Source organism: Gopherus flavomarginatus, chromosome 11 (assembly GCF_025201925.1).
Source record: "Gopherus flavomarginatus isolate rGopFla2 chromosome 11, rGopFla2.mat.asm, whole genome shotgun sequence".
In the NCBI taxonomy this organism is placed as follows: domain Eukaryota; kingdom Metazoa; phylum Chordata; order Testudines; family Testudinidae; genus Gopherus; species Gopherus flavomarginatus.
Window position 1 is genome coordinate 4386722 of NC_066627.1, and position 16495 is coordinate 4403216.

The 16495-nt window shown below is 58.3% G+C and overlaps 1 protein-coding gene across 4 annotated transcripts in view; it reads left to right on the forward strand.

Moving 5' to 3' along the window:
- The first annotated feature begins 9911 nt into the window (after positions 1 to 9911).
- Positions 9912 to 16495, forward strand: part of CARMIL3 (capping protein regulator and myosin 1 linker 3) — a 39539-nt gene continuing 32955 nt past the window's right edge. For all 4 annotated transcript variants that reach the window (XM_050918958.1, XM_050918959.1, XM_050918957.1 and 1 more), the window contains exons 1-2: positions 9912 to 9982; positions 15739 to 15833. In XM_050918958.1, the coding sequence (XP_050774915.1) occupies positions 9943 to 9982; positions 15739 to 15833 (135 nt within the window). In that variant the 5' untranslated portion in view covers positions 9912 to 9942. The remainder of the gene's footprint in view (positions 9983 to 15738; positions 15834 to 16495) is intronic.

A 16495-nucleotide genomic window follows, 5' to 3' on the forward strand; every position in this document is an offset into this window, starting at 1 on the left:
ATGGCTAGAGGGGTGAAAACATTATCTAAGTTGTATCTAAATGATGAACAATCTTTAGTTTAGGGGAAGCCAACATGATTTTCCAGCGGTGACTGTTTGTTTCACTGCCTGACAAGTCCAGGGCGTCTTTTCCTTCTCTTCAGGGCCCCCCTGCTCCCAGCCCTGTCAAATCCTCCCCGTTAGAAACCACGGCTCTTTCATTATTAATGGAAGAACAATAAAACAAAGACGAGTGGCCGGACCCAAAGGGAGGAGTGGGGTGAGCTCAGTCATGGTCTCGTCTGGTTGACTTTCGGTGGGTCACATCGAGCAGAGATTGTGCCTGGGCAGGCGACGCCTTTTTCTCTTGGGACGCTGAGACCAAAGTCTGTTATTTCCCCACATCCTTGAGACTCCATTTGGAACCTCTTGCCTGTCAGCCTGGAGGGATCAGATTTTATCGGTCAACGTTGGCAAAGGTCCATTTTGCCACACACAGACCAACCCACAGACAAAGATCTGTGACAATCGACACTTCCAGGTGGGCAATGTACAAACCAGTTGCTTGAGGGCTGAGCAGCGTCTGATTTCATGCTACATGCCTGTGGACCTGCGACGGTGAGACCATTTGTGCTTGAGTGGCCCCACAGCTTCCACGTTCTGAATCTCAGCGTCAATAATTATCGTCGGTCGCCCATTATTTTGCACAACTGTGAACGTTAAAATTGATAAACATAAAAAAAAAAGCCTTTGAGCCCAGTCATTTCGTAGATGTGATAAAACGCAAATAAAAGGCTTAAAACTAAACGGTGATATTATCTGTCACCAGGAATTGACTTCTGCCAAGGCTGCTGCTTAGATACCTAACAACTGTTTCCGATTGAGCAAAAGAATTTTGTTTACCGAATTCTGGAGCCTGCAGGTTATTACTAAATAACCCAGAGAGGTTATAACTGAGCAGAGTGAGAAGCCATTGAAGGAGGTGTTTTGAGACAGGCCAATTACAAATATTAAGAATCATAAATCCAATTAAACCCACTATTTCACTGTGAACCAATTTGGAGCCCCTGCCTTCTTTCCAGTTTCTAACCAGCTGATGATTAACAGGACAACGGCTTAGTAATTTCAGATATGACAGTGTTTTCATCTCCCAATATGCTGAAACAGAAAATAACACAATACAAATTTTTCACTGTTCACAAAAAGCTAAACACAGAAAATAACACAATATGCGTACAAGCACACAATGTGTGCACACAACTAAACAAAATGACATCAAACCTCTACAATACGTACAAAACACTCACAGTACACCAAACACCTAAACACACAAACAGAAATAATGCAATACACGCACAAGGCACACACAGTACGTGCATACACACACACACTCACACACAGAACAACAGGCACAAAATCGGATGCAATGGCAATGATTGTCCTCTCCCAGTGTTAAAGTCTTGGCAGGGAAGGGTTGTTCCTTGTGTTCGCTTCTTCATGATTCTTTTGTGTTCTTTCCTGTCGGTTGTAGTTTGCCTGTAAACAGGGCCCGCCGGTGAGCAGCAGACGGGCATGTGTGGGTCACACACTTCCGAGTTTTTAGATGCTCTTTTCCTTTCTATTTCCATGGAATTAGGAGCACAAACTTGTACATGTACGTTCCCATCTTGGGACAAAGCGTGTCGGCTGCACTTACAGGATGGGGGCCTCTATCCTGGGGGGCAGCGACTCTGAAAAAGATTTGGGGGTCACGGTGGAAAATCAGCTAACCCTGAGCTCCCAGCGCGATGCTGTGGCCCAAAGGCCTAACGCGATCCTGGGCTGTATAAACGGGAATCCGGAGTAGGGGCAGAGAGGCGATTTTACCTCTATATTGGGCACTGGTGCAACCGACCACTGCGGGAATCCTGGTTCCGCACTTCAGGAAGGATGGCGATAAATTGGAGAGGGGTCAGAGCAGAGCCACGAGAACGGTTCAAGGATTAGCAAACCTGCCTTGTCATGAGATACACAAGGAGCTCGATCTATTCAGCTTAACAAAGAGACGGTTCGGGGAGACCTGATCACAGTCTGTCAGTACCTACATGGGGAACAAAGATTTAATGACGGGCTCTTCAGTCTGGCCGAGAAGGGTGTAACCCCATCCAATGGCTGGACAAATTCAGTTTGGAAATATGGTGTAAATTTTTAACGCTGAGGGTAACTAACCGTTGAACAATGGACCAAGGGTCACGGTGGATTCTCCAACACTAATAATGTTTAACTCAAGTTTGGATGTTTTTCTCAGAGATCCGCTGTAGGAATTGTTGCAGGGCAGGTCTCAGGCCTGACCTCTGCAGGAGGTCAGACTACAGGATCTCGGGGTTTTCTTGTGGCCTTGGAGTCTAGGGAGCTGGGCATTTCAGGCTTGTTGAGATTCAAAGTTGTTGCTCTTCCCTAGGCTCCGCGCTTCAGCTCCTGAATAATGCAGTTTGTTCACCGAGTGCACAACCCACATTCGTTGCTCTGTGTGTGGCAGGAAGATCCCAGATAACCTTTTCAAGTTGGACGTTCACCTTCTTCTTTTTATTCGGTTCCTTGCCTGAGCGGTTCCTTCCGTCTCAATGCGAAATGAGATCCTGCCTTCAGAGAGCCCAAGTGCCTCTGTCCCTTTCAGGTCTCAGAACAGTCTTTTCACATTCAATCCCTCTCCTGAAGCCATGAGCTTAAACAACTAACAAGTTCTTGATTCTCGTACCAAGTTTTGGAGACAAGCTCGTCTTCCAGGGTTGGCTGAGGGTTTGCTCGTGCACTGCCAGTCGTTAGTTAGTTCTCCTGTTAATATAAATATTCTGTACTTAAATGGCTTCTTACGAGGGAGATTTGGGTTGCATAATAGCAACAACTCTCTGACTATCAGGGTAGTTGAGCTCCAGAATCAGCTTCCGAGGGAGGTTTTTAAGAACAGGTTGGAAAAACACCCATCTGGGATGGTCTCGGTTTACTTGGGTTGACTAGGTGACCTCTTGAGGGTTCCTTCTAGCCCCAAATTTCTACGATTCCGTGGTTAGTAATTTGTTTATAGCACTTAAAAAAACTTCCTATATTTGTGTACAAAACATTTTCCTTTTCATATAACAGTAACGGGCAGTTATGATACAAAGGCTCCCGTTTGGATATAGCATAGACAACTATACAATATAAACAAATCTACATTTCAAAAGGCATTTGGTGCCACCTTAAAGCAGTTGAGGAAGACGACTGAAACGTGAGCTGAAAGTAACCCGTGTGGTCTGCGAGGCTTTTCTCACCATAAACGTTCGCTGCGTTTAAAGAATGAAGACTTGAGCACGGTCGCAGAGGAAATCAGTTTCAGTTGGGAGATTTCTAGAATTGAACTGGATTTGAATGAAGATTTTTCTTTGCGAAGAGGTGGGGGTAAGATGCCCACTTTTATTACTTGGTGTATAGCTCTGAGAACTCACCCGCAGCATTGTTCGGTTTTGAAATGTTCTGAATCAAACATCCTCGCAATCTTTTACAAGACCAGGACTCTGTGGCAAACATCAGTATCTTAGAACAGAAGAACGGCCAGACTGGGTCAGAGCATGTCACGGACTCACAGATCATGCCCACTCTTGGTCCCGTGGGGTTCACAGGGGGAACCTCCTTCAGTGCAACAGCCCTTCATGGGGGTCCACTCTCTCCCGGGGTCAGGCCTCTCCACCTCTCTGAGCCTCAGCACATCTGTCTCTGCCGTGGGCCCCCTCAGGGAGTCCACGCGCTCTGGATCTCCCGGGGCCTCCACCCCCCAAAGGGGTTGATGCCCCCTAGTCTCTAGCCTGGAGCGACTCTCAGCCAGCATAAAACAGGAGGGTTTATTGAGAGTTGAACACAGCACAGGAAACTCTCAGGGCCTCAGACCTGGTCTCCCTCAGCCCAGCACATCCCAGTCTCCCTGCATCCCCGGTGGGTTCTGCTTGCTCCCCCTCTCCAGCCCTGAGCCCCCCTGCTTCCCAGTGGGCCTCCGACATCCCCAGCCCCAAGTCCCCTCTGTCCATTGACTTCTCTCCAGGTAAACCGGGTCGTAAACCGGGCCTGGGCCTCCTTTCCTTGCTTCTGTCCTCTGGCCCCTATGGTTGGAACCGGCTGATCAGGTCACCGGAATCCTCTCCCCAGCCCATTGCACAGTTGATTGACCTCATTTTTGCGGATGGCATCGTGCTGCTTAGTTCAACACGCCAACTGCTTAATGGAAGGAAAGAGCCAACTCTTGGCAGATCCAGCAAAACAAGTTGGTTTGTTTATCAAGAAGTGGAAGACAAAATATACGACCATCAATCTCCCACAAACAACCAGCAGAGTAGACGGAGACACACTCACAGAAGAAAGTCCTTTTAATGATGGTGAAACCGCGCTAGACGTTGAAAAACGAAGATCTAAAGTGGCAAGGAACTTTCATTCACTTGAAAAGATCTGGAAAAGTAGCATGATTGCCCTGGCACTGCAATATGATTTTTTTTTAACACCAGCATCACGTCTGTCCTTCTTTATGGAGCAGAGTCATGGAAATCTAGAACAAATTAATGAGAAGATCAACTCATTCCAAAGTAAAGGTCTGTGGGAGACCTTCAGAATCCATGGGATAGAGTTTCTTGAAACATCCAAAAGTCTAAGTACAACAAGCCAACCTGAAGCCTGGTCAGAAGACGATGGACGTGCGTTAAGGATGCCACAAAAACAACTTCTCCATCATGTGGAGACCACTTGGGAAAAGGAAAACACAAACGATAAACAAGCCAAATCCATCAACACAACACTGGGAAGCATGAACAGACCAGTCCAAGGGAACAGGAGGAGACAGAAAAGCACCAGTGGTAGCTTATCCCAATAATTTGACCCGTCCAGACAGCTTTCAGAGCCCCGCATGCCAGAAAACAGCGCAGAGAGTTACTCTGGAATAGAAGTTGTAAAGCTGCATTGCAGTCTGTGTAAACATGTCAGAAGGCAATAAATGTCTCCTTCAGCAGCCAGGGATTCAAAGGTCAACACAAGCACTGAGATCATCTAGGCCAGGGGGTTTCAACCTTTCTTCATTTGCAGAGCCCTACACAATTTTCTATGGAGATGAGGCCACCTTCGGAAATCTCAGACATAGTCTGTGGACCCCAGGGGTCTGCGGAGCACAGGGAGAAAACCACCAATCTAGTCTGACCTCCTGGAGAAGTTCCCCCCAGTGATTCCTCAAGCAGATCTTGTAGGGCTGGTCGACCCTAGAAAAGGAGAGTGGCACATCTGGGTCCCATGGGGGCGTGAACAATCCACACCTTTGAGAGGCGTAGTTCAGTGGACCTGAGCCCCCGTGTAGGCAGCTACCACCTCTCGGGATAGATAGATAGATAGACAGATAGATAGATAAATAGATAGCGGGGTGGCTGGGGATAGATAGATAGATAGATAGAGGGTGTGGATGGGGATAGATAGATAGATAGATGATGGGGTGGTCAGGGATGGGTGGAGGGAGGTGAGAGAGGTATGTATAGGGAAGAATGGATGGAGAGAGGGGTGGATGGATGGAGGGAGGGAGGGAGAGAGAGGTGAATGGATGGAGGGAGGGAGAGGTGTGTATGGGGATGGATGGATGGATAGCTGTGTTTGGGGATGAATGGATGGAGGGAGGGAGAAGTGGATGGATGAATGGATGGAGTGAGGGAGAGGTGTGTATGGGGATGGATGGATAGCTGTGTTTCGGGATGAATGGAGGGAGGGAGGGAGAAGTGGATGGATGGATGGAGTGAGTGAGGGAGAGGTGTGTATGGGGATGAATGGACTGATGGATGGAGGGAGAGGTGGATGGGATGGAGGAATGGATGGAGGGAAAGGTGTGTATGGGGATACAGGGAGGGAGGGAGAGAGGGAGGGAGGGAGGGAGAGGTGGATGGAGGGTGGGAGAGAGGGAGGGAGGGAGGGAGGGAGAGGTGGATAGATGGATGGCTGTGTTTGGGGATGGATGGAAGGAGTGAGGGAGAAGTGGATGGATGAATGGATGGAGTGAGGGAGAGGTGTGTATGGGGATGGATGGATGGATTGACAGACGGATGGACAGATGGAGGGAGGGAGAGGTGGATGGATGGATGGCTGTGTTTGGGGATGGATGGATGGAGGGAGGGAGAAGTGGATGGATGGATGGATGGAGTGAGGGAGAGGTGTGTATGGGGATGGATGGATAGCTGTGTTTGGGGATGAATGGAGGGAGGGAGGGAGAAGTGGATGGATGGATGGATGGAGTGAGGGAGAGGTGTGTATGGGGATGGATGGATGGAGGGAGGGAGAAGTGGATGGATGGATGGATGGAGTGAGGGAGAGGTGTGTATGGGGATGGATGGATAGCTGTGTTTGGGGATGGATGGAGGGAGGGAGGGAGAAGTGGATGGATGGATGGATGGAGTGAGTGAGTGAGGGAGAGGTGTGTATGGGGATGAATGTACGGATGGATGGAGGGAGAGGTGGATGGGATGGAGGAATGGATGGAGGGAAAGGTGTGTATGGGGATACAGGGAGGGAGGGAAAGAGGAAGGGAGGGAGGGAGGGAGGGAGAGGTGGATGGAGGGTGGGAGAGAGGGAGGGAGGGAGGGAGGGAGAGGTGGATAGATGGATGGCTGTGTTTGGGGATGGATGGAAGGAGTGAGGGAGAAGTGGATGGATGAATGGATGGAGTGAGGGAGAGATGTGTATGGGGATGGATGGATGGATTGACAGACGGATGGACGGATGGAGGGAGGGAGAGGTGGATGGAGGGTGGGAGAGAGGGAGGGAGGGAGGGAGGGAGAGGTGGATAGATGGATGGCTGTGTTTGGGGATGGATGGATGGAGGGAGGGAGAAGTGGATGGATGAATGGATGGAGTGAGGGAGAGGTGTGTATGGGGATGGATGGATAGCTGTGTTTGGGGATGGATGGATGGAGGGAGGGAGAAGTGGATGGATGGATGGATGGAGTGAGTGAGTGAGGGAGAGGTGTGTATGGGGATGAATGTACGGATGGATGGAGGGAGAGGTGGATGGGATGGAGGAATGGATGGAGGGAAAGGTGTGTATGGGGATACAGGGAGGGAGGGAAAGAGGAAGGGAGGGAGGGAGAGGTGGATGGAGGGTGGGAGAGAGGGAGGGAGGGAGGGAGGGAGAGGTGGATAGATGGATGGCTGTGTTTGGGGATGGATGGAAGGAGTGAGGGAGAAGTGGATGGATGAATGGATGGAGTGAGGGAGAGATGTGTATGGGGATGGATGGATGGATTGACAGACGGATGGACGGATGGAGGGAGGGAGAGGTGGATGGAGGGTGGGAGAGAGGGAGGGAGGGAGGGAGGGAGAGGTGGATGGATGGATAGCTGTGTTTGGGGATGGATGGATGGAGGGAGGGAGAAGTGGATGGATGAATGGATGGAGTGAGGGAGAGGTGTGTATGGGGATGGATGGATAGCTGTGTTTGGGGATGAATGGATGGAGGGAGGGAGAAGTGGATGGATGGATGGATGGATGGAGTGAGTGAGCGAGGGAGAGGTGTGTATGGGGATGAATGGACGGATGGATGGAGGGAGAGGTGGATGGGATGGAGGAATGGATGGAGGGAAAGGTGTATATGGGGTTACACGGAGGGAGGGAGAGAGGGAGGGAGGGAGGGAGAGGTGGATAGATGGATGGCTGTGTTTGGGGATGGATGGAAGGAGTGAGGGAGGGAGAGGTGGATGGATGAATGAAAGGAGGGAGGGAGAGGTGTGTATGGGGATAGATGGAGGGAGAGAGGTGTGGATGGATGGAGGGAGAGAGGGGTGGATGGATGGATGGAGAGGGGGTGGATGGAGGAATGGATGGATGGAAGGAGGGAGGGTGGCAGAGAGGGAGGAAGGGAGATGTGGATGGATGGATGGACGGATGGATGGATGCAGGGAGAGGTGATGGATGGATGGAGGAACGGATGGAGGGAGAGGCATGTATGGGGATGGAGGGAGGGAGGGAGGGAGAGGTGGATGGATGGCTGTGTATGGGGAAGGATGGATGGATTGACAGACGGATGGACGGATGGAGGGAGGGAGGGAGGTAGAGGTGGATGGATGGATGGCTGTGTTTGGGGATGGGTGGATGGAGGGAGGGAGGAAGGGAGAGGTGAGTATGGGGATGGATGGACGGACAGACGGATGGAGGGAGGGAGAGGCGGATGGACGGCTGGCTGTGTTTGGGGATGGGTGGATGGAGGGAGGGAGGAAGGGAGAGGTGAGTATGGGGATGGATGGATGGATGGACAGACGGATGGATGGAGGGAGGGAGAGGTGGATGGATGGATGATGGAGGGAGGGAGAGATGGACGGATGGACGGACGGATGAATGTGGGAATAGGGGGATGGATCAGCCAGGCCTACACAGAAGCTGTTGGTGGTTCTGGAGCTCTGTCTGTTGTGGGTGGCTTTGGTCTGGGTCCCGGCTCTTTCATGCCCTCCCCCCGCCCTGGAGGGGGGCATGACCCCGATGCCTGCCCTGCTGGGTGACCCCAGGAGGGGGGAACAGGCAGCCACGATCCCGGCCTGGAGGGAGGAGCCCTGGGGTCCCACCCCAGGAAATGGGAAGGGTGGGAGCCCAAAACCTATATGTGCCCCCCCTCACTGCCCCAGACCAGGGAGGGGACCCCAAGATTACCGTGGAGGGGCTCAGGATCCCCCAGCTCTGGGACAGGCCTCGGGGGCTGCCTGCTGGAGGGCTCCCCCGTTCTGAGGGAGACCCCCCACCCCCACAGCCGGGGGCAGGGAGGGCAGGGCAGGCTCCGTGGGTGCAACTCCCCAGAACCGGGAGACACGGAGGCTTTGCTACCAACAGCCACTAGAGGGCACCAAAGCACAGCAAACAGGAGCTACTCCCACATACCCCCCACCTACCCCATGGAGACCCCACCTACCCCATAGACACCCCCTGTCTACCCCATAGACACCCCATCTACCCCATAGACACCCCGTCTACCCCTATAGACACTCCATCTACCCCATAGACACCCCGATTTACCCCATAGACACCCCCTGTCTACCCCTATAGACACCCCATCTACCCATAGACACCCCGATCTACCCCATAGACACCCCTGTCTACCCCTATAGACACCCCATCTACCCCATAGACACCCCCTGTCTACCCCTATAGACACCCCATCTACCCCATAGACACCCCGTCTACCCCATAGACACTCCATCTACCCCATAGACACCCCCATCTACCCCTATAGACATCCCATCTACTCCATAGACACCCCGATCTACCCCATAGACACCCTGTCTACCTCATAGACACCCCAATCTACTCCAATAGACACTCCCATCTACCTCTATAGACACCCCATCTACCCCATAGACACCTCTATATGCTCCTATAGACACTCTTATGAACCCCTATAGATACTCCCAATCCACCCCCATAGACACCCCCATCTATCTCTACAGACACCCCTATGTACCCATATAGATACCCCCTATAATTTCCTATAGGCACCCCCGTCACCTATAGACCCCCTCTATCATGGTGTAGGGGGGAGCTCACAAGGGGATGATGCTCAGGACTGGGGAGGGAGATGCGCGGGGGAGGTTCAGGGCGGGGGGGACGCGCGGGGGGGAGATGCCGGAGGGTGGATAGCTCAGCGCCTGCCCAGATGGTACCGGGCGGGGGGAGGAGGATGCCCGGGGCGGGAGGGGGGACGCGAAAGGTGCCGGGGCGAGGAGGAAGATGAGGGGGGGGAAGGTCCGGGGGGGGGCTCAGGGTGGGAGGAGGAAGATGCCGGGGGTAGGGGCAGGAAGATGCGGAGGGGAGCTCAGGGCGGGAGGAGGAAGATGCGGGGGGGGGGGAGCTCAGCGCCTGCCCAGCTGATACCTGGGGGCGGGGGGGTTGCGCAGACTCCGCTGCTGCCTGCGCCCGGCCCCGGCATGTGGCTCCGGCCCCGCAGCTGCCATGGCCCGGCCGGCGGGGGACCTCGCCCGGGACCTGCAAGGTACCGCTGGGGGGGGGCGCTCCTGCCCCTCCAACCCCGCCCCCTCCAGCCTCCCATTCCCCCGCCCCTGTCCGTCCCCCAGCCAACCCCCTCCATCCCCCCTCCCCATCTCTCCCAGCTCCCCCATTCCCCAGCCCCCCACCCCTGTCCATTCCCCACCCCCTCCCCCATCTCTCCCAGCTCCCCCATTCCCCAGCCCCTAACCCCATCTCTCCCAGCTCCCCCATTTCCCCGCCCCTAACCCCATCTCTCCCAGCTCCCCCATTCCCCAGCCCGCCACCCCGTCCGCCCCCCACCCCTACCCCATCTCTCCCAGCTCCCCCATTCCCCAGCCCCCCACCCCTGTCCATCCCCCACCCCCTCCCCATCTCTCCCAGCTCCCCCATTCCCCAGCCCCCCCACCCCTGTCCATCCCCCACCCCCTCCCCATCTCTCCCAGCTCCCACATTCCCCAGCCCCTAACCCCATCTGTCCCAGCTCCCCCATTCCCCCGCCCCCCGCCCCCTCCCCCATCTCTCCCAGTTCCCCCATTCCCCAGCCCCCCACCCCGTCCATCCCCCACCCCCTCCCCATCTCTCCCAGCTCCCACATTCCCCAGCCCCTAACCCCATCTGTCCCAGCTCCCCCATTCCCCAGCCCCCCACCCCGTCCGCCCCCCACCCCTACCCCATCTCTCCCAGCTCCCCCATTCCCCAGCCCCTGTCCGTCCCCCAGCCAACCCCCTCCATCCCCCCTCCCCATCTCTCCCAGCTCCCCCATTCCCCCGCCCCTAACCCCATCTGTCCCAGCTCCCCCATTCCCCAGCCCCCCACCCCGTCCGCCCCCCACCCCTACCCCATCTCTCCCAGCTCCCCCATTCCCCAGCCCCTCACCCCTGTCCATCCCCCACCCCCTCCCCCATCTCTCCCAGCTCCCCCATTCCCCAGCCCCTAACCCCATCTCTCCCAGCTCCCCCATTTCCCCGCCCCCCACCCCGTCCGCCCCTCACCCCTACCCCATCTCTCCCAGCTCCCCCATTCCCCAGCCCGCCACCCCGTCCGCCCCCCACCCCTACCCCATCTCTCCCAGCTCCCCCATTCCCCAGCCCCCCACCCCTGTCCATCCCCCACCCCCTCCCCATCTCTCCCAGCTCCCCCATTCCCCAGCCCCCCACCCCTGTCCATCCCCCACCCCCTCCCCATCTCTCCCAGCTCCCCCATTCCCCAGCCCCCCACCCCTGTCCATCCCCCACCCCCTCCCCATCTCTCCCAGCTCCCCCATTCCCCAGCCCCCCACCCCTGTCCATCCCCCACCCCCTCCCCATCTCTCCCAGCTCCCACATTCCCCAGCCCCTAACCCCATCTGTCCCAGCTCCCCCATTCCCCCGCCCCCTCCCCCATCTCTCCCAGTTCCCCCATTCCCCAGCCCCCCACCCCTGTCCATCCCCCACCCCAACCCCCTCCCCATCTCTCCCAGCTCCCCCATTCCCCCGCCCCTAACCCCATCTGTCCCAGCTCCCCCATTCCCCAGCCCCCCACCCCTGTCTATCCCCCATCCCCTCCCCCATCTCTCCCAGCTCCCCCATTCCCCAGCCCACCACCCCATCCGCCCCCCATCCCCTACCCCATCTCTCCCAGCTCCCCCATTCCCCAGCCCCCCACCCCTGTCCACCCCCCGCCCCCATCCCATCTCTCCCAGCTCCCCCATTCCCCCACCCCTGTCTGCCCCACATCCCCTCCCCCATCTCTCCCAGATCCCCCATTCCCCAGCCCCCCACACCTGTCTGTCCCCCACCCCAACCCGCTCCATCCCCCACCCCATCTCTCCCAGCTCCCCCATTCCCCAGCCCCCCACCCCTGTCCGCCTCACACCCTCTGCCCCCTCTCTCCCAGCTCCCCCATTCCCCAGACCCCCACCCCTGTCCATCCCCCACCCCAACCCCCTCCATCCCCCCACCCCATCTCTCCCAGATCCCCCATTCCCCAGCCCCCCCGTCCAACCCTCACCTCCTGCCCCATCTCTCCCAGCTCCCCCATTCCCCAGCCCTCCGCCCCTGTCCGTCCCCCACCCCAACCCCTCCATCCCCCCACACCCTGCCCCATGTCTCCCAGCTCCCCCATTCCCCAGCCTCCTACCCCTGTCCATCCCCCATCCTCTCCCCCATCTCTCCCAACTCCTCCATTCCCCAACCCCCAACCACTGTCCTACCCCATCCTCTGGCCACCCCAGCAGCCCACCTGGCCCCTCCCATTCCCCCCGTCCATCTCCAGGCCATTGCCACGGACCCTGCCATCCCCACATCCATCCCCACCACCACCAATGCTCCCATCCCCTGTGCGTCCTCCCTTCCTGGGTGAATGGTACTCTGGACAGTGGGGTCTAGTGGTTAGAGCGGGGGGAGGGCTGGGAGCCAGGACTCCTGGGTTCTCTCCGAGCTCTGAGAGGTCTACTGATTAGAGCAGGGGGGGCTGGGAACCAGGATTCCTGGGTTCTCTCCCCAGCTGTAGGAGGGCAGTGGTGTCTAGTGGTTAGAGCAGAGGGGCTGGGAGCTAGGACTCCTGGATTCTCTCCCCAGCTGTGGGAGGGCAGTGGGGTCTAGTGGTTAGAGTGGGGGGGCTGGGAGCCAGGACTCCTGGGTTCTCTCCTCGGCTGTGGGAGGGCAGTGGGGTCTAGTGGTTGGAGCAGCCAGGACTCCTGGGTTCTCTTGTGGCTGGGGTGCAGATATGGCAGTGCAGCTGCTGTCGGTTGCGTCCTGTGTCCTGGGTCCGTGCGAGGGCTGGTTCCTCTCTGCCTGTTGCAGCCCCTTCTTTCCGCCCGCCTTGCCGGATTCAGGCCTTCGCTGTGGCTTTGGCGGAAGGGTTGTGACATCTCAGCTTGTGACAGGCAGAAAGTGGGGGATGTCAGGCTGTCTGCCAGCAATCCAAACACGGCTAGACACACATGGACACGCACACACACGCATGCACCCAGAGTCCAGCTGGGCCGGTTCTGTAGTGGTAATGCAGCCTAGCTCGAGTGAAACATCCCAGCTCTGTCTCCAACAGGCAGCAACACGACAACTGACAAACAAACCCCACGCTGAGGCCTGACAGCGAAATAAACCAGACACACCCAGAGTGTGATCCATCTAACCCCGTCTGTGTGTCTGTCTGTCTGTCCATCCCCATCCACCCCCTCGATTGATCTATCCCCAACCACCTCCTCTATCTATCTATCTCCAACCACCCCCTCTGTCTATCTCTCCCCATCCACCCCCTATCTATCTACCTATCCCCAACCACCCCCTCTATCTATCTATCCCCAACCACCTCCTCTATCTATCTATCTATACCCAATCACCCCCCTATCTATCTGTCTATCCCCAACCACCCGCTCAATCTATCTATACCCAACAACCCCCTCAATCTATCTATCTATACCCAATCACCCCCTCTATCTATCTATCCCCATCCACCCCCTCTATCTATCTATTTATACCCATCCACCCCCTCTATCTATCTATACCCAATCACCCCCTCTATCTATCTATCCCCATCCACCTCCTCTATCTATCTATCTATACCCAATCACCCCCCTATCTATCTGTCTATCCCCAACCACCCGCTCAATCTATCTATACCCAACAACCCCCTCAATCTATCTATTTATACCCATCCACCCCCTCTATCTATCTATACCCAATCACCCCCTCTATCTATCTATCCCCATCCACCCCCTCTGTCTATCTATCCCCATCCACTCCCTCTATCTGTCTATCACCAACCACCCCCTCTATCTATCTATCCTCATCCACCCACCTATCTACCTATCCCCATCCACCCCTCCATCTATACCAAATCACCCCCTCTATCTATCCCCATCCACCCACCTATCTATCTATCTATCCCCAACCACCCCTTCTATCTATCTATCCCCAACCACCCCCTCTATCTATCCCCATCCACCCCATCTATCTATCTATCTATCTATCCCCAACCACCCCTTCTATCTATCTATCCCCAACCACCCCCTCTATCTATCCCCATCCACCCCCTCTATCTATCTATCCCCATCCACCCCCTCTATCTATCTATCTATCTAACTATCGATCCCCACACCCCTTCTCTCTCTCCCCCCATGCCCACACAGCCCCTGGAGTGCACACACCTGTCACAGACACTGTTACAAACTGGGGTGCCCAGTGCCCCGATATCAGGGGCTTTGTCGTGATTCACACTTGCTGTCTGGGACCCTTGTCCGAAATACACTGAGATAATTCACCCCCCACCCCAGGGCCAGTGGGGTTGGAATGACCCTGGGAATCCTCCTCCTCCCCGAACGGGGACCCCACGAACAGTTCCCGTAATCCTAACATGGGCTGCGGGAGGGGAATGGAGGGCGCCTGGGGGGGCAGGGCTGTTCCCTCAGCCACCTCGTGGGCCCCATCCTGTGTTCTGGTCTCTGTGGGTTTCCTTTTTAAAGTGTGACGGGGAGCGGCTGCTTTCATTTCCTGTCCCTGCCCCCCGCTGGCTTCTCCCTGCCTGGGCGAGATGCCAGGGTCAGGCACCCCACGGCACAGTGCCCCCTGCTGCCCCTCACCCCGCTCCCTGCAGCCCAGCGCCCCCTGCTGCACCCCACCCCGCTCCCTGCAGCCCAGAGCCCCCTGCTGCCCCCCACCCAACTCCCTGCAGCCCAGCGCCCCCTGCTGCGCCCACCCCGCTCCCTGCAGCCCAGCGCCCCCTGCTGCCCCCACCCCGCTCCCTGCAGCCCAGCGCCCCCTGCTGCACCCCACCCCGCTCCCTGCAGCCCAGCGCCCCCTGCTACTCCCCACCCCGCTCCCTGCAGCCCAGTGCCCCCTGCTGCCTCCACCCCGCTCCCTGCAGCCCAGCGCCCCCTGCTGCACCCACCCCGCTCCCTGCAGCCCAGCGCCCCCTGCTGCACCCCACCCTGCTCCCTGCAGCCCAGCGCCCCCTGCTGCCCCCCACCCCGCTCCCTGCAGCCCAGCGCCCCCTGCTGCACCCACCCCGCTCCCTGCAGCCCAGCGCCCCCTGCTGCCCCCACCCCACTCCCTGCAGCCCAGTGCCCCCTGCTGCACCCCACCCAACTCCCTGCAGCCCAGTGCCCCCTGCTGCCCCCCACCCTGCTGCCTCCACCCCACTCCCTGCAACCCAGCGCCCCCTGCTGCCCCCCACCCCGCTCCCTGCAGCCCAGTGCCCCCTGCTGCCCCCCACCCTGCTGCCTCCACCCCACTCCCTGCAGCCCAGCGCCCCCCTGCTGCCCCCACCCCGCTCCCTGCAGCCCAGCGCCCCCTGCTGCCCCCCACCCTGCTGCCTCCACCCCACTCCCTGCAACCCAGCGCCCCCCCCTGCCCCCACCCCGCTCCCTGCAGCCCAGAGCCCCCTGCTGCCCCCCACCCTGCTGCCTCCACCCCACTCCCTGCAACCCAGCGCCCCCTACTGCCCCCACCCCACTCCCTGCAACCCAGCGCCCCCTGCTGCCCCCACCCCGCTCCCTGCAGCCCAGCGCCCCCTGCTGCACCCCACCCTGCTGCTTCCACCCCACTCCCTGCAACCCAGCGCCCCCTGCTGCCCCCACCCCGCTCCCTGCAGCCCAGCGCCCCCTGCTGCCCCCCACCCCGCTCCCTGCAGCCCAGCGCCCCCACTGTCCCCGCTCCCTGTGGCATGGTGCCCCCTGCTGCAGACCCTGTTGCGGGGGCTGGGAGGTGAATTGCGGGGTCCCACCCTGCTGGGGACAGGGCTGGGGGGGCACACAGCGTTGATCCCCTCCCCCCTTTGCAGACAGCATTCGCAAGGTCCTGAGCCGCCCGCCCAGCCCTCTGCTGCTGAAGGTGAAGCTTGAAACCAAACCTAGGAAGTTTGAGGATCGTGTGTTGGTGAGTTACTGGGTGGTGGGGGTGTCTCTCCCTCCACCACCCCCCAGCCCTGCCGGTGCCCCTCACTCCCGACCCGCAGCCCCTGCCAGCCCAGCCCTGCCCCCTCAGCCCTGCCGGTGCCCCTCACTCCCGACCCGCAGCCCCTTGCCAGCCCAGCCCTGCCCCCCCAGCCCTGCCGGTGCCCCTCACTCCCGACCCGCAGCCCCCTGCCAGCCCAGCCCTGCCCCCCCAGCCCTGCCGGTGCCCCTCACTGTCGACCTGCAGCCCCTGCCAACCCAGCCCTGCCGGTGCCCCTCACTCCCGACCCACAACCCCTTGCCAGCCCAGCCCTGCCCCCTCAGCCCTGCCGGTGCCCCTCACTCCCGACCCGCAGCCGCTTGCCAGCCCAGCCCTGCCCCCTCAGCCCTGCCGGTGCCCCTCACTCCCGACCCGCAGCCCCTTGCCAGCCCAGCCCTGCCCCCCCAGCCCTGCCGGTGCCCCTCACTCCCGACCCGCAGCCCCCTGCCAGCCCAGCCCTGCCCCCCCAGCCCTGCCGGTGCCCCTCACTGTCGACCTGCAGCCCCTGCCAACCCAGCCCTGCCGGTGCCCCTCACTCCCGACCCACAACCCCTTGCCAGCCCAGCCCTGCCCCCTCAGCCCTGCCGGTGCCCCTCACTCCCGAC